A 26,641-nucleotide genomic window follows, 5' to 3' on the forward strand; every position below is an offset into this window, starting at 1 on the left:
AATAAAAAAAACACCTTGACTCACCTACTGTAGTCAACTATTGATTTTACTGTGAATTAATAAAAACTAAAGAGAGAACATTTTCAAACCAAGAGAATTTCTGCCTACAATGATGACATTTACAGTCAATGAGTTCATTATTTTATTGACATTTAAGTTGTCTGCAGAATGATTTTTCCCTAAATCCATCCTATCAGCTGCAAAATTGGTTGACCATGCTAATTAGAAGCAAGAGAGGACTGCAGATGCTGGAGATCATAGTCGAAGAGTCTGGTCCTGATGAAGAGCTTATGCGTCTACTGTCCTGCTTCTCACATGCTGTCTGACACGCTGTGCTTTTCCAGCACCACACTCTTAGACTCTGACTGTGCTAATTCAAAATCACAGAATCCCATAATAATATGCTGTGATCATTTTCAATGTCATTTAGAAATCAGAATTAGACTACCTGGTGTAACACCAATTCTTCCTCATTGTTACAAGGTCAACCGCAGTATAATAGGAATTTCCATCAACTCACAGGGAAAGTTGCCCATAGCACTACTCCTTTGAAGGAAATTGCTCCACCTCTGCTCCATTTATATGTCCAGTTCTTGAACCAAAGGAAATAGTTTTTATTAACTCAAAACAACAGCAAAGGGAACAGAAACACCAGAATAAATAAAGCTAAGAGTTGAAAGAGAAAGCTGCAAGTGGTAAGATTGGCAAAAGCTTCTTCAGGGCTGTTCTGACAATAGCTTTGCACCGAAAATATTAACCCCATCTAAGTATACTTCACAGAATAGCTATGGTAAACTCTTTTACCAAAGGAGATATATGTTCACATTTTAAAGACTCGTCTACAGCAGACACAATGGAGCTTCAAGTAAAGCAGACATCATGTCATTAACTGACCACAAGGAGGAGGTAGGAATTATAGTAACATAATTAAGTCAATCAGAAGGTGGTAGGGGAAGCGACAATACAAATAGTATCTAGTTACATATGCACTGGTAAAGATTAAAATGTTAAAGGCCCCCAACGGCTGTTCTGGTTGCAAGATAAAATATGAAAGAGTTCCACACTAAAGGCACAGGTTTCCCTTTGAGTGTCACTTTGCTAGGATGTTATATAGCAAGAAATGAGGAAATATACCTATGGCACAAAATCTAGTCGTGGTTTTGAGAAGCCACGTCTCCAGGGTTGCTTAGAGTACATTAGCAAAAACTCATTATGACAGGAGTTCAAAAGGTCAAAGGAAGGTATCAAATCGCCACATTCCCAAGAAGAGTGGAATTGGAGCCAAAACAAAAATCAGACCAGCAAGAAAAGCAAACCATTTTAGAAACAGTGTTTTGCTATAGGTAAAAGGACAAAAACTCAGGAGGTCAATGAACACTGTGACTAGTAACACAACCATAGTTCAGAGCAATAATGAAGCAGGAATAGAAACAGGCCAAAAGACAACCTTAAACACTTAGCACCATCCATCAATGAGAAAAAGCTCAACTCTCACTGAAGCCTTAGCAATGGCTTTGTTACCTCTAGATTCTACTGTTCAAATTTCCACCTGGCCAGCTCCCAACTTCCACAAACTTGAGCTCATCCAGCACTCTGCCACCCATATTCTCATTCACACCAAGTCTTTTCTATCAATTGTCCGCCCCCTCTTCGGACTAGCCTACATCAGCTCTCAAAGCCTTGATTTTTAATTATCATTCTTCTTTTGAAGTTCCTTCCTATCAGTGATCTCCGCCTACATTACGACAAACTACATCCCTTCAATTATGGCTTCTGATGCATTTCACCATATAGATAGATGTGACATTTTTAAAATGCTATTCTAAATGAAGTGAGCGTTCTCTGTTGGATTTTTTTTACTTCATAAAATAGCCATATTAGTGCTGTAAAGTTATTGTAATTTCATTATATGAGATCATAAATTCCTATTCTAACTGAAGATAAAAGAAGCACTTATTAGAATATACTGCACCTGAAGTTTTTTTATTGTACGATTGTGCTAAAGGTTTATAACAGATTAATATTCCATTCTATGCAGCTATAACATTAAATATGCTACTGAACAAATCTCCATTGAATAGCTAATACTCTGCAATTGCATTCAAACTGCATAATGGTGAATAACAGCACATTTTAATAAACTACACACCATTGTCAAAAAAAAACTTTACCACAACGGCTTTTGGGATTTGGTTCAGTATTTAAAAGGAATTTTGCAATTTTCTTTAGAAGGCATTGTATTTAATGTCACATGCATTTGATGTGCATTCTGTGTCATCACACCATTTTTCCCCCAAGAAGTCAGTTCATAAGGTATTCCCACTGTTGTTTAAAAGCTGATTAACTGAAAAATATGAGATAATTTCATTTTTGGAGGGGGGGGGGGGCATTAAAATGCTGGAATAAACCAACAGAAGCCCAAAGGAAGCAAATCTCCCAGCAATGAAGATAAAGTGACCCCTGGTGGTTACTTTCTTCTGAAGCAGAGGGCAAAATGGAAAATAAAAGCAGCAGGATTACAAACTCAATTGTTTCTCCACAATATCTTTAATTTAAAAAAAACATAAATGAAGACACAAATTAATAAAAACTGACAGCCAAACTAGCAAGGAAATATCTTCCACACAACCTCCATTAGCTATGTCTATTCAAATAAAACAGTCCTATTTTCCATTGCCGTGCTCAAAGACTGAAACCAATTAACTTCTATTGCTGGTGTTTCTTATTGAGTGTCAGCTTGAAGGAAATGAAGAAAAAGAAAAGAAAAAGCATTGTACTTATGCATCACTTTTCATGACTTCGAGATGACCCGACACAAACCCGAACCCTAACTTGACACTCAATTAAATACTATTGAAGTCTAGTCACAGCCACACTGTCGGAAAATGCAAATCGATTTGCACACAGCAAAATCCCACAAACAGCCGTGAAATAAACAAACAGATAATCATTTATTTTAAAATGCTGGTTGTGGGTTAAATAGTGGCCTGGATACTCCTTTTTCATTTTTGATGTTGTGCCCCTGAGTTTCCCCATCTACCCAAGAATTGGAGATGCTTCAGTTTACAGTCTCAGTTGGAAGAGATGCCTCAGGCAATGCAACAACTACCTCCATACTTTGTCTTCAAACCGAATGCAGTAAGACTCAACACCAGCAGTGTTTGGGTCAGAGGGGAGAGTGTGACCCACACAACCACAGCAAAACAAAGTGCAAAACAGACATTTTGCCATTTGATTAATGTGTTCTATGCTGTAAAAAGAAATTGAGGCATATTGAACACCTAGGTCCAATGTTGTTGTGGTTCTGCTCGCCGAGCTGGAAGTTTTTGCTGCAAACGTTTCGTTCCCTGGCTAGGGAACATCATCAGTGCTGTTGGAGCCTCGTGTGAAGCGCTGCTTTGATGTTTCTTCCGGTATTTATATTGGTTTGTTCTTGCCGCTTCCGGGTGTCAGTTTCAGCTGCAGTGATTTGTATGTCTATCTCTTAGGCATCTGGTGATAAAGTTGCGTGGGTATCCGTTTTTGGCGAATACCTTGTATAGATGTTCCTCTTCCTCTTTTCGCAGTTGTGGTGTACTGCAGTGTGTTGTGGCCCTTTTGAATAGTGTCCTGAGATAGACCGAGATAGACCGAGGAACGAGGACATGCCACAACCAAAAGGACTAGCCACTCTACCATACGTCAGGAGCGTCTCAGAACTGACTGCCAGACTACTGCGACCCTTAGGACTCATAACAACACACAAACCAACATCCACGCTCAGACAACAACTCACTGAAACAAAGGACCCAATACCCAGCATGAGCCAAACTAACGTAGTTTACAAAATACCGTGCAAGGACTGCACAAAACACTATATAGGACAAACAGGAAGACAGCTAACAATCCGCATCCATGAACATCAGCTAGCCACAAAACGACACGACCAGCTATCTCTAGTAGCCATATCAGACAACCAGCAACACGAATTTGACTGGGAAAACACCACTATCATAGGACAAGCCAGACAAAGAACAGCCAGAGAATTCCTAGAAGCATGGCATTCATCCCCAAACTCCATCAACAGACACATTGACCTGGACACCATATACAAACCACTACAGCTGAAACTGACACCCGGAAGCGGCAAGAACATCCATCAACAGACACATCGACCTGGACCCCACATACAAATCACTGCAGCTGAAACTGACACCCGGAAGCGGCAAGAACAAACCAATATAAATACCGGAAGAAACATCAAAGCAGCGCTTCACACGAGGCTCCAACAGCACTGATGATGTTCCCTAGCCAGGGAACGAAACGTTTGCAGCAAAAACTTCCAGCTCGGCGAGCAGAACCACAACAACGGATACCCGAGCTACAAATCTTCAATCAGACTTTAAACCTAGGTGCAAATTCTACCCCTGAAAAACATTTAATTTCAACACTCAGGCTAGCAAACAGCTGAAGTATGACACTTGGCACAGATTCAACAAGGTTGAGATTCCACCCTCCTGGGGGAGCATACTGGAAATTAAGCTTTCACTACTCTGCATGAATCACAAAATTAAAGAACTTATAAAAAGTACACAAAATTTCCAAATTTATGTTCCTTTGAACCAGGTTAACTGAAAAAATGGATCAGGTTTCTGTACTTAACGATTGCTCAATAATTGGATTCCAGCTACAAGTACACAATTATGAAACACTGATATTAAATTCCACTAGTTAAAACTCTAACCCTGCTTACAAAAATCCTGTGTGTACGTACACACACACACACACACACACACACCAAGACTGGCAAGGCAGGTCAACTGTTCCTGACCCCAGGGTTTGCTAAGATGATCCTTTTGGCCAGCCAAGACTTGCTGTTCCTCAATTTTCTTTCTCCAGGTACTTTTTACTTACTTGCAGGAGGCACAGAGTCACTACTTAAAATCTCTGATTAAAATTAACAGCTTACAGCAACTAAGGGAAAATAAAGTTACTTTTTTCAGAATCGAGGTATTTCTTCACTGCAGAAAGAAGGACAGCAGATTCCCTTCCAGAGCTCCGATAGCTTCTTCTCAAACATCCTCAAACTTTTCAGCTACCTGGGAGCCAATCATATAGTTGTTGGCAGGCAGAAGGTCTTTATCATAGACAATTGTCTCCATTCTATAGAACAATCAGTTGCTCGTTGCCGGCCAAATCTCCCATCATGCTCACCTCTGGCTCCATCTAACACTACCTGGCCTGCTGCTTGAACAAACAGCAGCGTAAACAGCACTTACGATGAGCATCAAGTAACTTGCTTTTTAAAAGTTTAGTAAATCTTTTTTAATCGGTTTTTAAAACAGACCTTTTCCCATTTTAGAACTCAATTGAAAATACAGAAAAAAGACGTTTTTTTACAGAGGAAAGGGTTGAGGGAAGGGGAGTAAAGAAATAGAGATATTAAGTCAACTTGCACAGTCAGCTCCTACTGCAAAGTGCACATGCAGATGTTAAGGACAATGAGAGATTCAAGCTCGACAGCCTGCCTATACTGACATGATTTACCATTTCTGGACACAGACCAAAAATGGCTTTACTGGACGTTATAAACTTTCTTGATTTGACTGAAGCATTGTTTATTTTCTGCTTACAGAGACAAGGTTGCCAATTCCCATAAAACAGGCACTCCAGCAACAGACAGAGCTTTCAAAGTTAAGAGAAGGAAACATATTTAATTCAAAAGGGAATATAAAATCATGGACTGGATTCTGCAGATAATAAGACAAAACTGTCAGAATTTGCCATTTATTATTCCACCAAAACTGACAACAGCTTCAGGAGTTCACACACGCATAGAATTATGTTGAAATGAATAGGTTTCTGTCAGTGATTCTGTGCTCCACCCAAGGATGGGTTACTAAGGTCTGTTTCCCTCCCCTACTCCAAAAGTAATGCCTAAACAATCAGTGAATTCATAAAAACCTCCATGTTTACAATGCTGGTCTCATTCTTAAAAGCCCTTCGAGACATAGAAATATAGAAGATAGGAGCAGGAGTGGGCCTTTTGACCTCTTGAGCCTGCTCTACCATTCATGATGATCATGGCTGATCATCGCACTCAATATCCTAATCACACCCTCTCCATGTCCCTTGATCCCTTTCAGCCTAAGAATTGTATCTACCTCCTTTTTTGAAAACACAATGTTTGGCCTCAGCCACTTTCCGTGGTATTAAATTCCACAGGCTCACCATACTCTGGGTGAAGAAATTTCTCCTCATTTCCATTCTAAAAGGTTTACCTTTTACCCTTAAGTGATGATCCCCACCATCAGGAACATCCTTCCTGCATCTAATCTGTCTAGCCCTGTGAGAATTTTATAGATTTCTAGGAGTTCCCCTCTTATTCTTCAAAGTTCAAGTGAACAGAATCCTGGAAATCACTGAGAATTCCATCAAATTAAAGCAAAATACTGTAGGTGCTGGAAAGATTAAACAACAAGAAAATGCTGGAGAAACTCAGCAGTCAGGCAGCATCTGTGGACAGAGAAAAAGAGCTATCATTTCATGCCTCTTCTTCAGAACACTTCTTCAAATTCAAGAGCTCTATCCTATCTCAGATCACATTCCATTCCCTTGTAAACTCAGGACCTTTCCAACATTTACCAGCTCAGTGTCCATGTGCACATCACTTTTGAGAAACCTTCTGATTTATAGCCTCATCATGCCTGTCCCTACATCATCATTCAGTCCTTTTTCTTTCACCACATTCAATTCTGGACATTTTTTGCATTTCACTATTCGCTTTGCTCCATTTTTGAGCTATTTTGGCTGTGTCAGAACCCTCACCCCAAAAGAAAAATAAAGGTTTGCATTTGTACCGCAGATTTCATGATTTAGGGTCATCTCAAAAATGGTCTACAGTCAAAAAAGTATATTTTTAATTTCTCTTACACAGGAAACATAGCAGCCAATTTATATACATTAACTTTCCATTTACAGCAACGAGTTAACAACTGAGTTCTCTGTTGGAATGATATTCATTAGAAGATGGAACATAATTCCCTTGCTCTTCTTCCAACAGTACGGCAGAAGTGCTGGCCTTTCCTTGAGAAAGTAAATCAGGTTCAGTATGATATTTCACCCAAAACCTAAGACAGTGTAGCATTGCCTTAATACTAAACTGGGGTGTCAGTCTAGATCACACAGTTGCATCTCCCTGAAATGTGAGCTGAACCTGTAACCTTCTGTGTCAGAGGTGAAATTGAACAAAGACTGACACTCAATGCCTCAGCCTTGTTTTAAATTCATTCATCAGGTATTGGGGTCACTGACTGGGCCAGCATTTATTGCCCAGAGAACTTAAGAGTCAATCCATATTGCTGTGGGTCTGGAGTCACACAGGCCAAAGCAAGTAAGGATGGCAGATTTCCATCATATGGGTTTTTAAAACAACAGACATGGTCAGCACATGGCTAGCTTTTTATCCCAAACTTTATTTTTCCAAACTGAGTTCAAATTCCATCACCTATATAGTGGGATTTGAACCACCGGACATTAGCCTGGCATTCTGGATTACTAGAGAGGAACTCTAGATTCCTGAGGTTTGCCCAAAACATTGATTTTCCTGCTCCTCGGATGCTGCCTGACCTGCTGTGCTTTTTCAGCACCACTCTAACCTAGACTCAGATTGACAGCAATTGAAGTACTCACTTTTGCCTCTTCTGGATTACTAGTCCAGTGACATGACCATAACTTCCCTCTTACTTCCTGCTCTTAAATCCTTCAATCTCATCAAAACCTAGTCCCTTTAGATACTGTCATAATCCATCCTCCTCCAACCCTCACTGTCTAATCAATCCTTCCCACAAAAGGTTGAACAACTTCCTGGTATTAATGGTACTATTAAGTACAAGATGTTAGCAATTGTAATAATGTTTACAGAAATATGGATTGAAGATTTAATAGTAATGTTTTACTCTTTACATCTTTTCTCAAACTAGCTGACCTTGTTTTCTATCCATGTAATGAGTCATAGCTTTAAAAGTTGATGAGACCCACTTCCCCCCTCCCCTGTCCTTTGTTCATTTTAACCTTATGGCATGCTTAAAGAAAAGTTTCAAGATCAGTTTCATTTTCAATCACATGTGCCATTTGTGTTGAATATCCAGAGGCTTGCGGACCTCAAAAATGGCCAGAAACAGTTTGGGTGCATGCACGGAGTAATTTGTGGCATAACACCATTAAGTAAATCATTAAGACCATCATTGGTCCCACAAAATCTGTACAACTTCAAAAAATGTATAAGCAAATCTCTCACTCATACATGCACATCCACGCGTGCAGACATCTGTGCTGCAGTCAGCTTCCTAGAGCATGAATTCATCTCACAGGTCAGAACAGTAAAGATCCAGCTGATTTAAATGGAGCTCATCATAGCTTATTGGCTTGGGAATTCAGCCTGCTAGAGAAATTCCAAAGGAGCAAAAAAGACAAGACACAATAAGAAATTGAATGCAGGAAAGCAGACAATAACGAGCATTAAACCTGTCCACCTACCCAAGCTCTGAGATAAACTCTCCAGTATGTTTTAACATATTTACTTTGCCCCATTGCAGAAAAAATTGCAAACGCTGAATCTTTCAGCCAAATGGCTGAAGCTTTGTCCATATTAGATCATTTTTGTTTTATTAATTTTAATGGGAATGGAATTTGACTCGGAATTCAAATCCCACATCAAAGTGAAATTCATTAATCTAATCAGTCGCAGACTGATACTACAGAACAAAAGGATGATTAAAATTGCTGGATTATCATGAAAACACAAGTCGTACAAGAAACAACACCCAGGGAAGGATAGTGAAGTTAATTTCAGTGCACCAGTTGGGTGGAGGCATTTATGTAGTTTTGTTCATTGGCATACCATATAGTCATGTGAAAGTCAAGTTTGAGACCAGCAAGCTTTACAAATTGTAGAAGGTCTATTTTGAGTGCATAAGTCCATGTCGGTTCTTGGGAACTGCCAATAATGACCACTACTACATGATTGCTGGCCATGGTCCTGAATTCACCCCAGAACTGATGATTCAGGCTATCTTTTTCTGACCGCAGTATACGCTACAAAAGCCAAGATGACTGGCAAAGGTGGCTCCCAGCATAGCAGTCAAAGATGGCCACCTGTGCACAAGGTAAAGATGGTCACCACCTACACACTGGCAGATAATACCAGTCACACTCGACATTTGCAGCTTTCATATTGCAGTGACCACAAAGGAAGCCCCTGGCTGCAATAAAGTACGCTTTGACTGGCAGACGGTTGACATGGAGAAGCTCCAGTCCCAGATCAGGTTCAATATGTGGAGGGAAGGTGGGGAATTGTTCTAGTTCATTAAGAAGGATACTCAGGGCAAATGGTAAAAGCAGCAAAAAGTAAACGACAAGCAGGAAATAAATAGAGAAGAAACACGGCTATAAAATAAAACTTTGAAAATGCAAAACTCTGAAGCTAAAAGACAAAAGCTCAGAGGCATCATGGCTCTCAGGAAAGTGAAAACTCAAAGTGTGAAGAGTCACAGGTATATGCTAAGGTGGTAGCCACCTTTCTCTTAGTGTTTAGGGAGTATACTCTGCTCAGAAACAGAAAGCCAGAAGCAGCAGTTTCCTGCTGAACAAAAAATGATCCCCGTTCTGCTCCAGGCTCAGAGATAATTTCAGATTAATACAATAGCCAAATACTGTAGATGCTGAATTGCATCTGAAATGAACATTTGTTCAAGTTCGGCGCTCCCTGTCATAATAAAGATGTCTGGTAGACATTTCACTTGACCATTCTGCAAATGCCTGCTTTTTAAGCCATCTAGAGATAGAGCTTATGCAACTTAGTTGTTCATTATAGTTTAAATCAGAAAAGAGCAACTTTAAAAAAATAGGACTCTCTAGATTGCTCCCAATAAACCGATTCAAAAGGTGTGGTGCTGGAAAAGCACAGGTCAGGCAGCAGCCGAGAAACAGGAGAATTGACATTTTGGGCATAAGCCCTTTATCAGGAATGTCATTCCTGATGAAGGGCTTATGCCCGAAACAGCAATGGTCCTGCTGCTCAGCTGCTGCCTGATCTGCTGTGCTTTTCCAGCACCACACATTTCGACTCTGATCTCCAACATCTGCAGTCCTCACTTTCTCGCCCCCTACTAAACCAATTCTCAAGTCTAACAGGAGCCAGGTGAAAAATTCAGAATTTTTGGGCCAAAGGTTGGGGTACACATGGTCAACTATTACGCAAGTTTTTAAAACTGTATTTTATTGACGACAAAATCAGAATCAAAGCTAAAATGTTAAACAATGTTAAAAAATGTTAAACAATTTACCCAGGATTAATGGAGTTTTATCTTTTCTGGAACGTTGCTCCTCAAAGCAGACAATGTGCCTAAACATCCAGTATGATATTACATATTTGCACCTTATTACCATCTAGGCACCTGGAACATTATTCACATCCCAAATACAATGATAGCAATTAGAAATATTCCTGATTTCCACCAACATTTGGACAGTAATCTTAGATTTTTAATATAGTTGTTTACAAGGGTGTCCAACATCCCAATGGGATACATTTCATTATATATTGCCTAGAAAACAAAGAGTATCTAATTTTTGTTTAAAACGGAAATTCTGATAATTAAAAAATCAAAATTTATGTAAACGTTCAAATTTTCTACAATTGCTTTGGCACAAACACGAGATTGAACAAAGATCACACCCTAACCACCACAATCAAATCGAAAAAAATTTCATGACACTTCCCTAAACGAGACAGCGAAGAATTTGCAACCAATACATTTATGTTCCAACTTAGATTAACTATTAATTCATCACAAGGTTGGTCATGGGAAGACAATGCAGTCAAGGTGACTAATACATCTTAGTCTACATAACAATTGTCACTATACCTCAAAAGTAATTTAACAGCTCTGGGGTGGTATTCAGCCTTGAAAAATCACTATATAAATGGGCATACTTATCTTCTTCATTAAAAGTGCACGTTGTTAATATTTATCACTACACTGCCATACCAATAGGGTCTCCATTTTCAATATGTAACATGATATAAAGGGAACATTACACATAACACAAGAAAATAGACATAATGAAAAATAAAAAGTAATCATTTTAAAAAAAGATATTTAACTTCAGCTACCAAGGAAGCAGTATTATTCGCAATACACATCAATGACATAGATGAGGAAAGTTAATGTACGAGTTAAGTTTGTGAACAACCCAAAAATAGGTGGTAAGGATGCCAAAAATGAGAGTCTGCAGAGGGATATGATCAGGTTAAGTGAATAGGAAAAAACTTGGCAGTTGAAAAATAACGTGGGAAAATGTGAAGGAAGGAAGCATAGAGGATTGGCTTATTATTTAAGATGGAGAGAGACTGTAGAAAGTTATACAAGAATTGGAAATCCTCATCCATGAATCACAAAAAGCTAGCATCCAAATTAAGCATGTAATAACGAAGGTAAATGGAATGTTGGCCTTTATTTCAAACAGAACAAATCTATCCAAAGGACCAGTCAGCTGGAGTACAGTTTTGGGCCCCTTATTCGAGAAAATAAACACTAGCATTCGTGGCATTCCAAAGCAGATCCCTAAGGATGATACAAGATATGGAGGAACTGTCATATGGGGAAAGGTTGAGTAGATTGGGCCTGCACTCATTGAAATTTAGAAACACGAGAGGCACTCTTATTGAAACATAGAAGATTCTTAGATGACCTGACAAGGTAGATAAGGAGAGGTTGGTTTACCCTGTGGTAGAGTCTAAATCCAGAGGACATAATCTCAGAATAAGCATTACATGCTTAAGACAGAGAGGAGTAGGAATTTCATCTCTGAGGACAGTGAATCTGTGGAATTCTTTATTGCAAAGACTGTCAATGCTGGGTTATTAAATACATTCAAGGCTGAGAAAGGCAGATTTTTAATTGGCAAGGGAAACAAGGATTATAGAGAAAGGGCAAGAAAATGAAATTGAAGATTATCAGATCAGTCATTAACTCATCAAAAGCAGTGCAGACTCAATGGGCTGAATGGCCAACTTCTGCTCCTACATCTTATGGTTGGAACATTCCACTACATCTGTCAATACTTCTCAATCTCTTGCTTTTGGGAAAATTAATCTAATGTCTTCTGGAACCCATTTAGAAGGGACATGTTCAACCATGGTGTGGACAGCAGGCAGCTTTCCAATTTATTACCAAAATTCCCAGGACATGAAGGCAATAGAAAGGAAAATAAGGCAGTGCATGTGACAGCAGCTTATCAGTGCTATTACTTTCTACAGCCTAAAGTCAAAATATTCTCCCACACTATTTCCTTGAATAACACTGCTTAGTAACTTAATTCACTATTCTCCTTTGAAGTAGAAATGTTGGACTTCATTTAATAGCTTTCAAAATCATGATCATTGGCAGTGAACCCTTTCATGCAGCCTTGCCGAAAGACACTCAAGTTTGTTCAGAAACCAAAACAACTGGAACAGATGACTATCTTTACTGTAGAACCAGCAAATGTTTCAAACCTCCAATGTGAAGACTATGTCTCACCTCCTTCAGCTGTACAGCCATGTGTCCAAGCTGGTCTTCACGACGTTCTGCCAAATGCCTTTCCGTTCTCATTTCCTTTTCAATTTCTTGCAGGCGCCTTTCAACTCTCTCTGAAACCTGTGCACGAGAGGGCACAGCATTAAGGAAGTTTGCATTTACCACTAGCACAAGGTCAGTTATTACAGTGCTAAAAAAGTAAATGCAACAGACATTCTTCTCACTGGGTACAGACACTTCTACAACACAATGTCCACTCCTCAGTTTATATCTAGTCCACATAAAGAGTTTTGAGGTCTGCCACCTAACTGTAACTGTTTGTCAGACTGGAATCTGAATTCAAGTGCAGAAGGTTTTCAGTTGGGTTAAAAAAAAAGGAGGATTCTAATTTAGTCATGAATAAGCCATCAGCTGCAAAGGATGGTCAATTATCAATTAAACATTAGTAGCAACAAAAGGACAGTAAGTTCCGACCACTGCTGATTGCAATCTCAAGAGAGAAGGTGCAATTCTGTCATTAAGGTTTCAAAATCCAAGAAGTGAAACAGTCAGTCCAAGAGCAAAAATGGATGGGTGAATATGGAACTAAGGATTGTTTTAATGCTGATTTCCTAACGGTGCTTGAAGTAAAGTATAGATTAAAGTATCTGATTTAACAATTAACAGTCAATCATGACACCTCAGTAAACTGGAAAGGGGGAACTTTTTGGGTTCTGCCAATTACTGTACAGTCTGATTTGGCATTTCGTAAAGAGGGCAATTACAATTAATACTGGAATAAGATTTAGCAGAGTAACTTAAGAAGATGGAAAATCTCTGTAGAGGAATTGGTGGAAAGTAGAAGAGAAATATACATAAATAGAAGAGAAAAATACTAAAATACATAATCAGCACACAAATACAGAGATACAGAAGTGAGACAGTTACTCATCAGCAATTCTCTAGAACCCCGTTTATCATCAATTCCTTTCAGGTGACACATCCTATATAAACACAAGTCAGTCTTTCCTATAAGTAAGATAAATGAATGATTCCAAGATGGTAATATAGAACGCTCCAGCCAGATCTCGTCCACACCGTCCTTACTTTTTTTCTCTATTGCACACATTTTTCTCATCTGATCTTTTCCTCTTCACTCAGCGTGCCCAGAGCGGATCAGGGACAGAGGTCAGCGAGCCCGGACCGGAGCAGAGCCAAGCCGAGATGGAGAGGAGCGGGAACAGAGCAGAGCAGAGATGGAGGCCAGCGGGCCCGGAGCAAAGATGGCTACTGGCTGGTAACCAGTGGAGCCTGATCAGACCATGTGGAAGCCATTATAAAAAGACTAGAATATCTTTTTAGCTTTATTTCTTATTTTCCTAACTTATACTATGTATATCTGTAATGCACCATAACCTTTTTCTTTGTTATTTCTATTTATTGTACCTGAGATTTGCACTTTACTACTTTGTACCTAAGATGATGCCATGTGTTCGGCAACATTATACACTTTTCACTGTACTCCTGTTCTTGACACGTGACAATAAACCTAATTCTAAAATACATCACCTCACTCACTGATGCATTCTTCTGAACAGCAATACTGGAGATATATAATTGTTTTATATCTCCCAAATGATCAGCTATCAACACTACATCATTAACCTGCTCAGGGTGCTGAACATTCTTACGGAGAATTTATCTAGAAATTAACAGCATAAAATGCTTACCTGCTCCATAAGTGTGATACCACAGTATTCTCACAAGATGGTAGCAGAGAGCTACATAGATCACAAAGTCATGGAACTGCTACAACACAGGAGACCTGTTGGCCTATTGTGTTGCTGCTGGCTCTGTGCTAAGATAATCTGGTTTTCCCACTCCACTGCCTTTTCCCCATAGCACTGTGACTTTTTCTCCTCTTCCAATCTTTTCAAAGCCACCACTGATCTGATCTGCTAGGCACTGTGTTCCACCAGGCGGCACGGTGGCACAGTGGTTAGCACTGCTGCCTCACAGCGCCAGGGACCTGGGTTCAATTCCCGCCTCAGGCGACTGACTGTGTGGAGTTTGCACATTCTCCCCGTGTCTGCGTGGGTTTCCTCCGGGTGCTCCGGTTTCCTCCCACAGTCCAAAAATGTGCAGGGCAGGTGAATTGGCCATGCTAAATTGCCCGTAGTGTTAGGTAAGGGGTATATGTAGGGGTATGGTTGCGCTTCGGCGGGTCGGTGTGGACTTGTTGGGCCGAAGGGCCTGTTTCCACACTGTAAGTAATCTAAGATCTTAACACTCATTATTCACTTTAAGTCCATGCATCGGCCATCTTTCTGCCAATGGAAAGTTTTTCATCATTTATATAAATGGAGACTTGGATGTGAGCATAAGCGGTATAGTTAGTAGGTTTGCTGATGACACCAAAATTGGAGATGTAGCGGACAGCAGAGGTGGTTACCTCAGATTACAACGGGATCTTGATCAGATGGGCCAATGGGCTGAGAAGTGGCAGATGGAGTTTAATTTAGATAAATGGGAGGTGTTGCATTTTGGGAAAGCAAATCTGAGCAGGACTTATACACTTAATGGTAAGGTCCTCAGGAGTGTTGCTGGAAAAAAAAAGAACTTGGAGTGTAGGTTCATAGCTCCTTGAAAGTGGAGTCACAGGTAGGTAGGATAGTGAAGAAGGCATTTGGTATGCTTTCCTTTATTGGTCAGCATATTCAGTACAGGAGTTAGGAGGTCATGGTGTGGCTGTACAGGACATTGGTTAGGCCACTGTTGGAATATTGCGTACAATTCTGGTCTCCTTCTTATCGGAAAGATGTTGTGAAACTTGAAAGGGTTCAGAAAAGATTTACAAGGATGTTGCCAGTGTTGGAGGATTTGAACTATAGGGCGAGGCTGAACAGGCTGGGGTTGCTTTCCCTGGAGCCTCGGAGGCTGAAGGATGACCTTATAGAGATTTATAAAATCAAGAGGGGCATGGATAGGATAAATAGACAAATTCTTTTCCCTGGGGTGGGGGAGTCCAGAACTAGAGGGCATAGGTTTAGGGTGAGAGGGGAAAGATATAAAAGAGACCTTAGGGGCAACTTCTTCACATAGAGGGTGGTACATGTATGGAATGAGTTGCCACAAGAAGTGGTGGAGGCGAGTACAATTGCAACATTTAAAAGGCATCTGGATGGGTATATGAATAGGAAGGGTTTAGAGGGATGTGGGCCGGGTGCTGGCAGGTTGGACTAGATTGAGTTGGGATGTCTGGTCAGCATGGATGAGTTGGACCGAAGGGTCTGGTTCCATGCTGTACATCTCTAGGACTCTATAATGGTTCCTCATGGTTAAGAGCAACTTAATCAAATCTTCGCTCAGCCATCTCCTCTCTAAGGACAGCAGTCCCAGATCCTCTAATCTATCCACGTAACTAAAGACCACTATCGCAGCAACTTTGCCATGAACTTTTGCTACACCCTCTCACACTACACCCTTTAGTATCAGTATGGTAACAAAGGACAGGAAAACTATGGGGAGAAAGTGGAGTGGGCAAAGGAATGAGAAAAGAAAGCTGGAGAAAGGAGTTTGGGAAAGCCAAGGGAAGAGGGTGGGCAACTGGAGAAAGAAGGCAGAGGAGGATTAGAGTGGGGAAGAGTGGTTTGCATGAATAAAGGTATCTTTCCCTGAATTTGGCAGTCTATAGAATACACTCAATAGTGACATAAAACCTCTGTTGCTATTTTCCTCCAACTAAGTAAATTCTATCCTTCACCCTTCTAATGCGTCCTCCCTCTTCAGCATTATAATAAACTCCGTAATCTCTTACTTTAGCAGAGTAACTTAAGTACTTACACGGCACTTGCTAGGAAAGTGTGAGATCATGCACATTTATACAAAGAATCCAAAGGCAGACAAATATTTAAATAGAGCGAGCTTCCATAAAAACTGCACTGCACAGGGATCTGAGTTTTCCTGCGCATGAACCAGTAAAAAAAACATTTAATTTTGTGTGGTAGCAAATCTCAAATATAAAAACAAAAAAAAAGCAGACTCAGCAACTGGAAACACAGGTGATTTACTGATGGTGATTAGTAGAGGTGAAAAAATACCACCACAATTTGTTGATAGCAAAAAGCGTTCAGTTGTATAACAGCACTTCTGAATCCAAGGTGAAAATGTGTTGCTGGTTAAAGCACAGAAGGTCAGGCAGCATCCAAGGAACAGGAAATTCGACGTTTCGGGCATAAGCCCTTCCTGATGAAGGGCTTATGCCCGAAACGTCGAATTTCCTGTTCCTTGGATGCTGCCTGACCTGCTGCGCTTTAACCAGCAACACATTTTCAGCTCTGATCTCCAGCATCTGCAGACCTCACTTTTTCCTCTTCTGAATCCAAGGAGGGAAAAAAAAGCAGACGGGTCTACAGAACTTCCTGTCCCGGCCTGGGACTAGTCTGTGTACACCATGAAAAGTGGCTCTATTTTGGGGTTTACATGATCCTTTCCAGATGGGTTTCCTGAGTTATTACAATATCAATGACTTAAATAAGAACAGACAAAACATGGTCACTAAATTTACAGATTACACAAAGATAGGTAGGGAAGTATATTGTGAAGATTTTAGAAAGATCTTGCAGATAGATATAGACAGGTTGTGAGCGACAGATGGAGTTATAATGTGCAAAATGTGAAGATGTTCACTTTGGTGAGAAGAATAAAAAACAATGTCACTCAATCATATAACAGCAGAATTCTGACATTCAGAATGATCTAGGTGTTCTAATGCATGAGTCACTAATTAGCATGCAGGTATAGGAAGAAATTAATAAAAGGATAGCTTTTCATTAGCCACTTTATGAGAAGAATTGAACATAAAAGCGTGGATATTATATCCTGCTATACATGGCATTGTTGAGACCACACCTCAAATACAGTGTACAGTTTTGGTCTCCTTGTTTATGGAGAATATAAATGCATTGAAGGCAGTTGAGAGGAAATTTGATACCTGGAATAAGAGAGTTGTCATAGGAGAATAGGTTGGTCAGACTAGGATTGCTTCCATTAGAGTTTAGAAAAGCCAGCAGTGACTTGACTGAAGTGTACAAGATCCTGAATGACCTCGAAAAGATGGTTGTGGAAAGGATGTTTCATCTTGTGCAGAACTAAAGAACAGCATTTAAAATTAGGTAGCGCCGTTTTATGACAAAAACATGAGGAAATATTTTCTTAGAGGTTTGTACAACTTTGAAACTCTCTGGAGGTGAACACTCTCAGTACGTTTAAGGAAGAGGTTGATACATTGGTTAGGAAATGAAATCAAAAGTCTTTGGGGGTGGATGAGAATGTGGATTTCAAAACACACGCAGATCAACCATGATTGCACTGAATGGCACAGCAGGTTTAAAGGTTAAAATGGCCTAATTCTGCTCCTGTTGGCACAAAACCAAGGACGCAATTTTAAATTTTTAATAAGGTGAGGCCTCAGGTATACCTTGTCCAAATCTCAATACCACACTTTCGAGAGAATATCAGGGCTTCAATGATAATGGCAAAAATATTTGCTACAATTATAACCAGAGATTTCCATTATACAGATAAGTTAAGATCAAGGAGAGACTTAATAAAAGATACATGAACTATAAAAGGCTTTGATAAGGCCAAAACTATTTCCAAAGGCAAAACGATCAACAGAGGAAACAGTTTAAGTTAACTAGCCAAAAAAAAAAGAGCCAAAGAGAATGGGGTAGAGGAAATGAGCTTTTTTTAAATTCCATCAGAATAGGATATAAAAATCAAACTCAAATAACTTTCAAGAGAGTATGGCTAAATACTTGGAAAAGAAAAACTGCAGAACTATAGAGAAAAAGCAGGGAGTGGGGTTAATTCCCAGATATGGCACAGTCACCAGAGTCACAGAGAAACTAGTTCCTCTGCTAGTGGAATCCAGAACAAGGAAGCATCATTTTAAAACATAGCAAGGCTCTTTAAAGGGTGATGCCAGGAAGCATTTCTTCACATAGGGCCTCCTCTAACTTCCCACTTAAACAACTGCTCAGGCTGGAGGTCAATTGAAAATTTCAATGTTTTTGATTGATAGATTTTGTTAGTCAAGGGCATTCAACATAGACCAGTCACCTGGGTCAAGACACAGATCAGCCAATAACGAACTGAATTGAAAACCACTGGAGGAACTGAATGGCCTTCCCATGCTCATTACTCCTTTAGCATTCTAAGATACTAACTAGAAGTACTTTGCAAAATTAGAGAAACAGTTTAAAAAAAAATCTAGTATGCTGAAGTTTCAAGACCATTTTATCTCTTACAAGAAGCTACATATCCTTACAGCTTCCAGCAATTTATGGTGGTGTCTGCTCTCCAAATATACAAAGAACGTGAAAAGCCTTTGAAATTAATCTTGCAATCTCCTTCAAAATACAAACTTGTTCTGAATCTGGAATGAGGCGCCTCACCAGGAAGGAAGAAACACTTTATTTTAGAATTAAGTATCAATAAAAGGGAATGCAACAGACAGTCTTATTGTACTGGCATCCTGGTGAGAAATTCAGGATTCCGGTGGGGGAAGGAAGATGTCCAAACTGTTGGAGAAGACAACCCACTCAGGGAACTAGAGACAGGCAATGAATGCCAACCTTGCCAGCGATACCCACTGCCTGAAAATAAAAAACAAGCTGCCTTCATAACAACAGATTAAATTCTCGGGTTTTTATCTCAGTATATTGCAGATTCTTAATTTGAGACAATAATTGCATGTTTATTGTGCAAAAAACGAAACCTCAGTTGGTAATATTTTTCACCTGACTTTCACTGAATTTGCAACCTCTTGCCAAAATCATATATCAATAGATTAGATGAGGACTGGGTGGTGGCTACATGGACATAATTTGGAATGATTTAAAGCAGATCAAATTCAGGCAACGAGCACTTACTCAAGTTGGGAGATAAAGAATTTCCAGATAGCTCTTTGATAAGAAATTCAAGTTAATTAAAGATTAAAGATACATCTGGTCGTCTTTGACTCATGTTCCTTGAGGATTATTGAAGTGTCAATCTAAGTATTCCAATAAAAGCTGCTACTGAACATAATTTTAAAATGGAGAGGGAAAGCTAATGTGTTACACAAAAAGAATTAAGTAGTTTTTGAGGAATATATTCATGTAGCAGACAAGGGAGAGGGCTTCGTTCAGGTTGCTATCATTCTTTGTTGCATATAATTAAAGGCACTAATGCTTCTGTTAGCCAGAACAAATAGACGCAAGACCCCTCCAGGACTTTATGAGCTTTGGAAAGTTCTTTTGCAATCCAAATAGGTTGAGTACCAACCTGTAAATCTAACATACACCAACCGCAGGTAATACAAGTGGGAGAGATACCTGGTCAGCTCTATGGTCAAAAGAAAATTGGAGACTCAATTACGCTATTCATAGCTTGCAGCCACAGCAACTCGGGACTTCTTGTAGGGTGTTTGGTTCAGTTGGCTGGATAGCCAGAGTGGATAAAACAGGTGCCAACTGTATGGCTTTCGATCCCTCTTTTGACACCTAGCTCCTTGCCCAACCCTGCATTCAGGCAAGAAACTAAAGGAGGAGGATACTTAAGGTATTTCATCAATGCATCTTTGGTCTGTATAACCTGTTGGAATTCCAAGCCTTGTGTTCTTCGACATGTTATCAACATAGAAACTAGGAGCAGGACATGTGACCTTTTGAGCCTGCTCCACCATTCAATATGAGCATGACAATATGAGCTCCATACACTGCATTCTTGATGCCTACAACAATGAAAAGTTGAAAAATCTTTCTTGAATATACTCAGAGTCATGGCCTCACAGCCTTCCCTAGCAAATTCCACACATTGACTACCCTTCGGAGTGAAGGGATGGTTCCTCAACTCAGTCCTAAATGGCCTAGCTTGTATCCTTAGATTATGACCTCTGGCTCAAGACTGTGCAACCAGGGAAAACGTCCTCCTTGTATCTAGTCTGTCCAGCTTTGTTACAATTGTATATGAAGTTCAGTCTCCACACTTGTGGATTTTGTCATGAAATTAAATACAATCTTCCCATTGTCTGTTACTTTGTTCAACAGCTGACTAGCTTACATGCAATTACAACACATTAAGATCACAATAATTCTAGGATAAATGAAAACAATTATTTCCTTTGGTTAAATAAATATGTCAAAATCCACTTGTGTTAAGATAGCACAATATGGTTGCCTGCTTTGCTATGCTTCAAACTATGAATGATAATATTTTTCTTGAACATATGTTCAGAACTTACAGTTTCTGTCCTGGACATGTCTCGGAGTTTCTCTGATATGGAGTTCATAGCCTTTCGAGTCTCTGAATCAGTCCTGTTTTTGAAAAAAAATGTTTACATCATCTATGTTGAAGACAAACCTGACAGGCAATCTAAAATTCAGCCCATCTAACCCCCCCTCACACCAACTACCCCACCCAAGAGATTTTACTTTTAGCAGTGTAAAACTAATGATTGCTTCCTGCCTCAGGCTTGGCAGAGTAGAGATATTCAGTTGAGAGGTCCACCAAGACTGAACCAAGAGGCAAGGCTGATCAATAGAAAACATCAGATTTACTCAGAACATTTGATCTGTTCCTGCTGTGCTTAGCTGGTTAAACAGGGTTAAATTTGCTCTGCTTCACAGAGGCAGCTTTAGAGACTGTGAAATTCAGATAGCAGTGGGTCACGATGGCTTCCTGATGACACTGACCCCTCCAGGCTACTCTCCCAGGACAAGCTGCCACAGCAATTAGCAATCCATTCCACAGAGGCAAAAAGCCAATTTGATTGATTAAGGGCCCATTTCAGGAATTAAAGACTAAGCTCCAAAATGATATTGTGAGTAAACAGATAGAGAACATCAAATATCTTAAAACATAAATATGCACGTGAACTTTATTTAAATCTATTAATTATGAAAATATTAATAATGGGGGACAATGGTTATTTGGAGGATCAGTTAAGAGCCATCCAATCAGCTTTAGGAATTGCACAGGGAGGCAATGCACTGTAATGTGATTTGTTGAGTTGCCAACAGTGAAGGAAGGCCATGGGTTGAAATATATGCACCCAAAGTTTCAATTTTGATAACTTGACTGGTTTTCTTAAGTCAATCGCTGCATGGAGGCTAAGAGCTTTAAGCATTGAAGTACACAGCCCGCTAATGAGTAGCAAATGGAGGAGAAAAGAGGAATCCATACCTATTCCGCTTTGCTACTTCCTCATCAAATTCCTCTCCAAGGCGTAACTGGTCACTCCTTAAATCTCTTACTGACCTATGCAAGGTGTGCACCTGCAGGAAAATCAGACGTCTTATTTGGATCACTGTTTTACACTGCAATTTCCAGTATCATTTCTACAGAAATAAGATCAGTTGCTTATTTGGATCACTGTGTTACACTGCAATTTACAGTCTCATTTCTACAGAAATAAGATCAGTTGCTTAATCATCACTGCTTTTTTCGATACAGCAACACACAATCAGGAATGCTACACAGAGATGCCAATGTTTCATCCTGATTTGCAATGGGAACTGGAAATAAATGGAAGATCTTTGTTGAGCTGAGGAGCTACATTTGATGGCGCTGATTTCTAAACATAAGGAAAAAGAGGTTAAACTTATGTACATTTTTGTGTAGCTAGGTGCCTAACAAATTCAGAAATTCATTGCCATGTTAAGATCAGCATGCTTAAATCAAACCACTGAAAATCATAGCTGTGTGGAGAGAGCATTCAGTCTGTATTTAGCTGTATTAGTGGCTGTACACAGGTAAGCAGTGTGTACACAGCATTTTAACACAATCCACTAAGCAAAGTCGAGGAAATACAGGTAGAAGTTGTCACAATTTAAATATTCTACTCTGTCGTTCTCCAACAGTAAAGAGGGGCAAAAGCTGGAAATAAAACAACCAATGTTGACCTGCAGCTACCAAAAGGCCAATTGCAAACTACTTATGAAAAAATGAAAAGAAAAAGCCCCCGCCTTGATGCAAAGCCCTGGATAGATCACACCTCAACAAGTAGATGGAGCCCCGATTTAACATAGCGTCTGAAAGAAGCACTCCCAGTCCAGGGAGAGCACGGAATTGAAATGTTGGTGATGGGTTAAACAGTTCTGGCTGCATCACAACAGTTAAGTACTAGTATAAAGCCAGGCGGTCAACAGACACAAGTATAAGTAAAATACTTCAGATGCTTTACATCTTAAATAGAAACAGAATGTTCTGGAAATCCTCAGGTTAGGCAACAGCTGTTGAAAGAGAAACAGATTCTACATTTCACAGACTAGATGGTCGTCAGCCTGAATTGTAAACTCGCTTTCATTGTCCACAGATGCTGCCTGACTTGTTGAGCATTTCTGAAAACTGTGTTGCTGGAAAAGTGCAGCAGGTCAGGCAGCATCCAAGGAACAGGTGAATCGACGTTTCAGGCATAAGCCCTTCTTCAGGAATGAGGAAGGTGTGCCAAGCAGGCTAAGATAAAAAGGTAGGGAGGAGGGACTTGGGGGAGGGGTGTTGGGAATGCGATAGGTGGAAGGAGGTCAAGGTGAGGATGATAGGCCGGAGAGAGGGTGGGGGCAGAGAGGTGGGGAAGAAGATTGCAGGTCAAGAAGGCAGTGCTGAGTCCGAGGGTTGCGACTGAGATAAGGTGGGGGGAGGAGAAATTAGGAAACTGGAGAAATCTGCATTCATCCCTTGTGATTGGAGGGTTCCTAGGCGGAAGATGAGGCGCTCTTCCTCCAGGCGGCATGTTGCCATGGTCTGGCGATAGAGGAGGCCAAGGACCTGCATGTCCTTGGCGGAGTGGAGAGGGAGTTAAAGTGTTGAGCCACGGGGCGGTTGGGTTGGTTGGTCCGGGTGTCCCAGAGGTATTCTCTGAAACGTTCCGCAAGTAGGCGGCCTGTCTCCCCAATATAGAGGAGGCCAAATCGGGTGTAGCAGATGCAGCAAATGATATGTGTGGAGGTGCAGGTGAATTTGTGGAGGATATGGAAGGATCCCTTGGGGCCTTGGAGAGAAGTAAGGGAGGAGGTGTGGGCTCAAGGTTTTCATTTTTTGTGGTTGCAGGGGAAGGTGCCGGGAGTGGAGGTTGGGTTGGTGGGGTGTGTGGACCTGACGAGGGAGTTGCGGAGGGAGTAGTCTTTCCGGAATGCTGATAGGGGTGGGGAGGGAAATCGATTATTTTCAGTTTTTACAAAATAAACAAATATGTTGCTTTTTCACTATTTCATCATAATTCCAACCCTTTGTAAGACCTCCCCCTTTCTAAAGTAACTTCCACAATTTCAAAATATTGTCTGTGCAGCCAATGAAGTACTTTGAAGTGTAATGTAACTAGCACAGCAGCCACTTTGCATACAAGGAGAGGCAGCAAGAAGAGAATGATCAAACAATCTTCCCCTATTACATTGGCTAAGAGGTAAGGATTGCCCAGAAATACATTTCTCTTCTTTGAAATGGGAGGGCAGACACCAGCTTTACAAAAGTGAGGACTGCAGATACTGGAGGTTAGAGTTAAGATTAGAGTGGTGCTGGAAATGCACAGCAGGCCTGGCAGCATCCGAGGAGCAGGAAGATCGACGTTTTGGGCAGGAGCCCTTCGTCAGGAAACAGCCCGAGTCATTCCATTCCTTAGAAAAAAAATTAAGGACTTTGAAGGTAGATAGCTATAAAATAATAAATTTGTAGAAAATTATAAACATTGAATCAAGAGGCACCATGGACAAATAGATGCGGAGGTCAGAGATCTCTAGATTTCAATAGAAAGATTCAGATGGGCAAATTGACACTCCATGTATTCAATATTTTAACATACGTGATTCAATGGCTCCAGGTCATCTACAAATCTCACAGTTGCAGATCTGGATCTTCTACGGTCCGTTCCTCGGTACTCTCCAGGTTCCCTGAGGGGTGAGGTAGTACGGTACAGACGACTGTCTGGAAAAATAATACTACAGTAAGTTTACTTGATCAACTAGCAAGCGCAATTTTAAAAAGTTGTAAATAATTCAAGGAAACATTGAACTGTTTAAAAAAATGACTTTAACTTAGTAAGAGAGGGTAAATTCATTGGCAAGAATATTAATCAACAGGAATAAAATGGAGGAATGAAAAGTTTAGTAAGTCATCTGCTTGAACAGCTGTAGTCTATCTGGTGGAGGTAGACCTACAGTGCTGTTAGGAAATAAATTCCTTAAATTTGCCTCAGCAACAGAGAAGGAACAGCAACACAGTTCCAAGTCAGGATGGTATCTGACTTGGGGATGAACTGGCATCCCCAAGGTGGAGGTATTTCCATGCTTCTGAGTGCCCTTGTTCTTAGAGGTGATAGAGGTTGAGAGTTTAAGAAGGTGCTAGCTAAGGAGATTTGTGGGGTTGGGGATGGGATGCACAGGAAACAGACACAAGCACACCATAATACAAAACAACCAACTATTACAACTGTTATGGAGGAAGATAAAATGGACCAAAATACTGACAAAAAGGTAGAACAACAGAAAAAACCAACAAAATCCAGGAGAAATATGTTCCTCTAAAAAACAGAAACTAAAACTTAGATGCCACAGATAGACAAAGAGATTGTCCTGAACCTAAAGGAAAATGCACCGGTAAAGGAGACATCAAAAAGACCATCAGTACACCAAAGTGGAAATACGAAATAAAAATATCAAGTTATGTTAAAAAAAGTAATAATAGAAACAATAAAAAAAAAGCAATGCAATTTACGTGGCATACAGAGACTTGCAGAAGGACTTCAATACGATGCTTAGGCTCAACTGAAATGGAGAACACCGCAGTATGGTGCCGTCCATCATAGTTAACCCATAACCCACTGAACAGCTACGGGTGGACAGGCAACCTTCTACAAATTAGAACTGGACTTTGGGCTGATAGGAAAGGTAAGCAAGGGTCCCCATCACAATAGCTGGATAATGAATAGATACAGAGAAGGATATTATTAGATTCATTGAGATCCAAGTTCATGCAAATAACAAACCATACTTCAGCAGCCTCTTATTTTCCCATTCATGGGATGTGAGCATCACCAATAGGCCACCATTTATTAGTCATCCCTCAATGCCCATCAGAAGTCAGTAGTGAGCCTCCATCTTGAATGAGTCCATATGGTACAGATAGCCATAGCTAGGAAGCAAGTTCCAGGATATTGTTTCTTCACTGTTGCAAGATCAAAGAGATAGTTCCAAGTCAGGACAATGTGTGACTTGATGGTAACCATGCAGGTAACAGTGTGCCTCTGCTGTCCTTATTCTTCTAGATAAAGGTTGTGGGTTTAAAAAGCTGTCAAAGAAATCCTTCATGGATTGCTGCATCAAAAGATGACAGAATCAGATTGTGGATGGAATGGTGGTCAATCAAGCAGAGTGCTTTCCCCTGGACAGTGTCGAGCTTCATGGATAGTACTGGAGCTGCACTCATCCAGGCCTCAGGAGAAAGAAACTTATAATTGGATGAATTTCATTAGATGCCATCATTTATACCACAAACAGCCCACCCTCCTCAGGATCATTCAAGAAAAATCACAGAAGGAACAGCTGCAATGCTACTGCATCTACAGTATTTTTCTTGTAATGGTTTGTATGGACATCAAATTTAAAGAACAATCTATTCCACCATCTTAGAGTCTCATTACGAGAAGGCTTTTCTTACTTGTTGCTGAGTTATCTTGAAGGTCACTTGTACGAAGAGAAGGAATTGAACGTCCAGCTTGTCTGCTCAATCGCTGACTTCGCAACTCATCAATGGATTGTTCCAAATCATCTCGTAGCTTCAAATATTAAGAGAAATTTAGGTTAAAATCTCATGTTACTTTATTCAAAATATAATTTCCACAACTGCGCCAAAACTAAGGTTATGACATTCACAATGCCACTTCAGAACAAATCAATTTATTTAATTGTTTACGAATTTCCAGCACATATCTACGCTGTGTGATGATACTTCACCACTGACTTTACTGAATAAAAGTTACCAGAATAGTCATTAAAACATCTTGTAATAGATTCAGAAGAGACTGAACTTCACAAAACAATCCGATGTCCATGGTATGTTAAAAA

The 26,641-nt window shown here is 40.2% G+C and overlaps 1 protein-coding gene across 4 annotated transcripts in view; it reads right to left on the minus strand.

Annotated features, from left to right (window-relative positions):
* The window catches only part of LOC132818418 (centrosomal protein of 128 kDa), a 410,636-nt gene that overhangs the window by 341,447 nt on the left and 42,548 nt on the right, over positions 1-26,641 (minus strand). For all 4 annotated transcript variants that reach the window (XM_060829432.1, XM_060829433.1, XM_060829431.1 and 1 more), the window contains exons 4-8: positions 26,235-26,352; positions 24,382-24,503; positions 21,768-21,859; positions 20,827-20,899; positions 12,564-12,680 (exon numbers count right to left, since the gene is read on the minus strand). In XM_060829432.1, coding sequence (XP_060685415.1) covers positions 12,564-12,680; positions 20,827-20,899; positions 21,768-21,859; positions 24,382-24,503; positions 26,235-26,352 — 522 coding nt within the window. The remainder of the gene's footprint in view (positions 1-12,563; positions 12,681-20,826; positions 20,900-21,767; positions 21,860-24,381; positions 24,504-26,234; positions 26,353-26,641) is intronic.

The sequence above is a fragment of the Hemiscyllium ocellatum genome, chromosome 8 (genome assembly GCF_020745735.1).
Source record: "Hemiscyllium ocellatum isolate sHemOce1 chromosome 8, sHemOce1.pat.X.cur, whole genome shotgun sequence".
NCBI lineage: Eukaryota > Metazoa > Chordata > Chondrichthyes > Orectolobiformes > Hemiscylliidae > Hemiscyllium > Hemiscyllium ocellatum.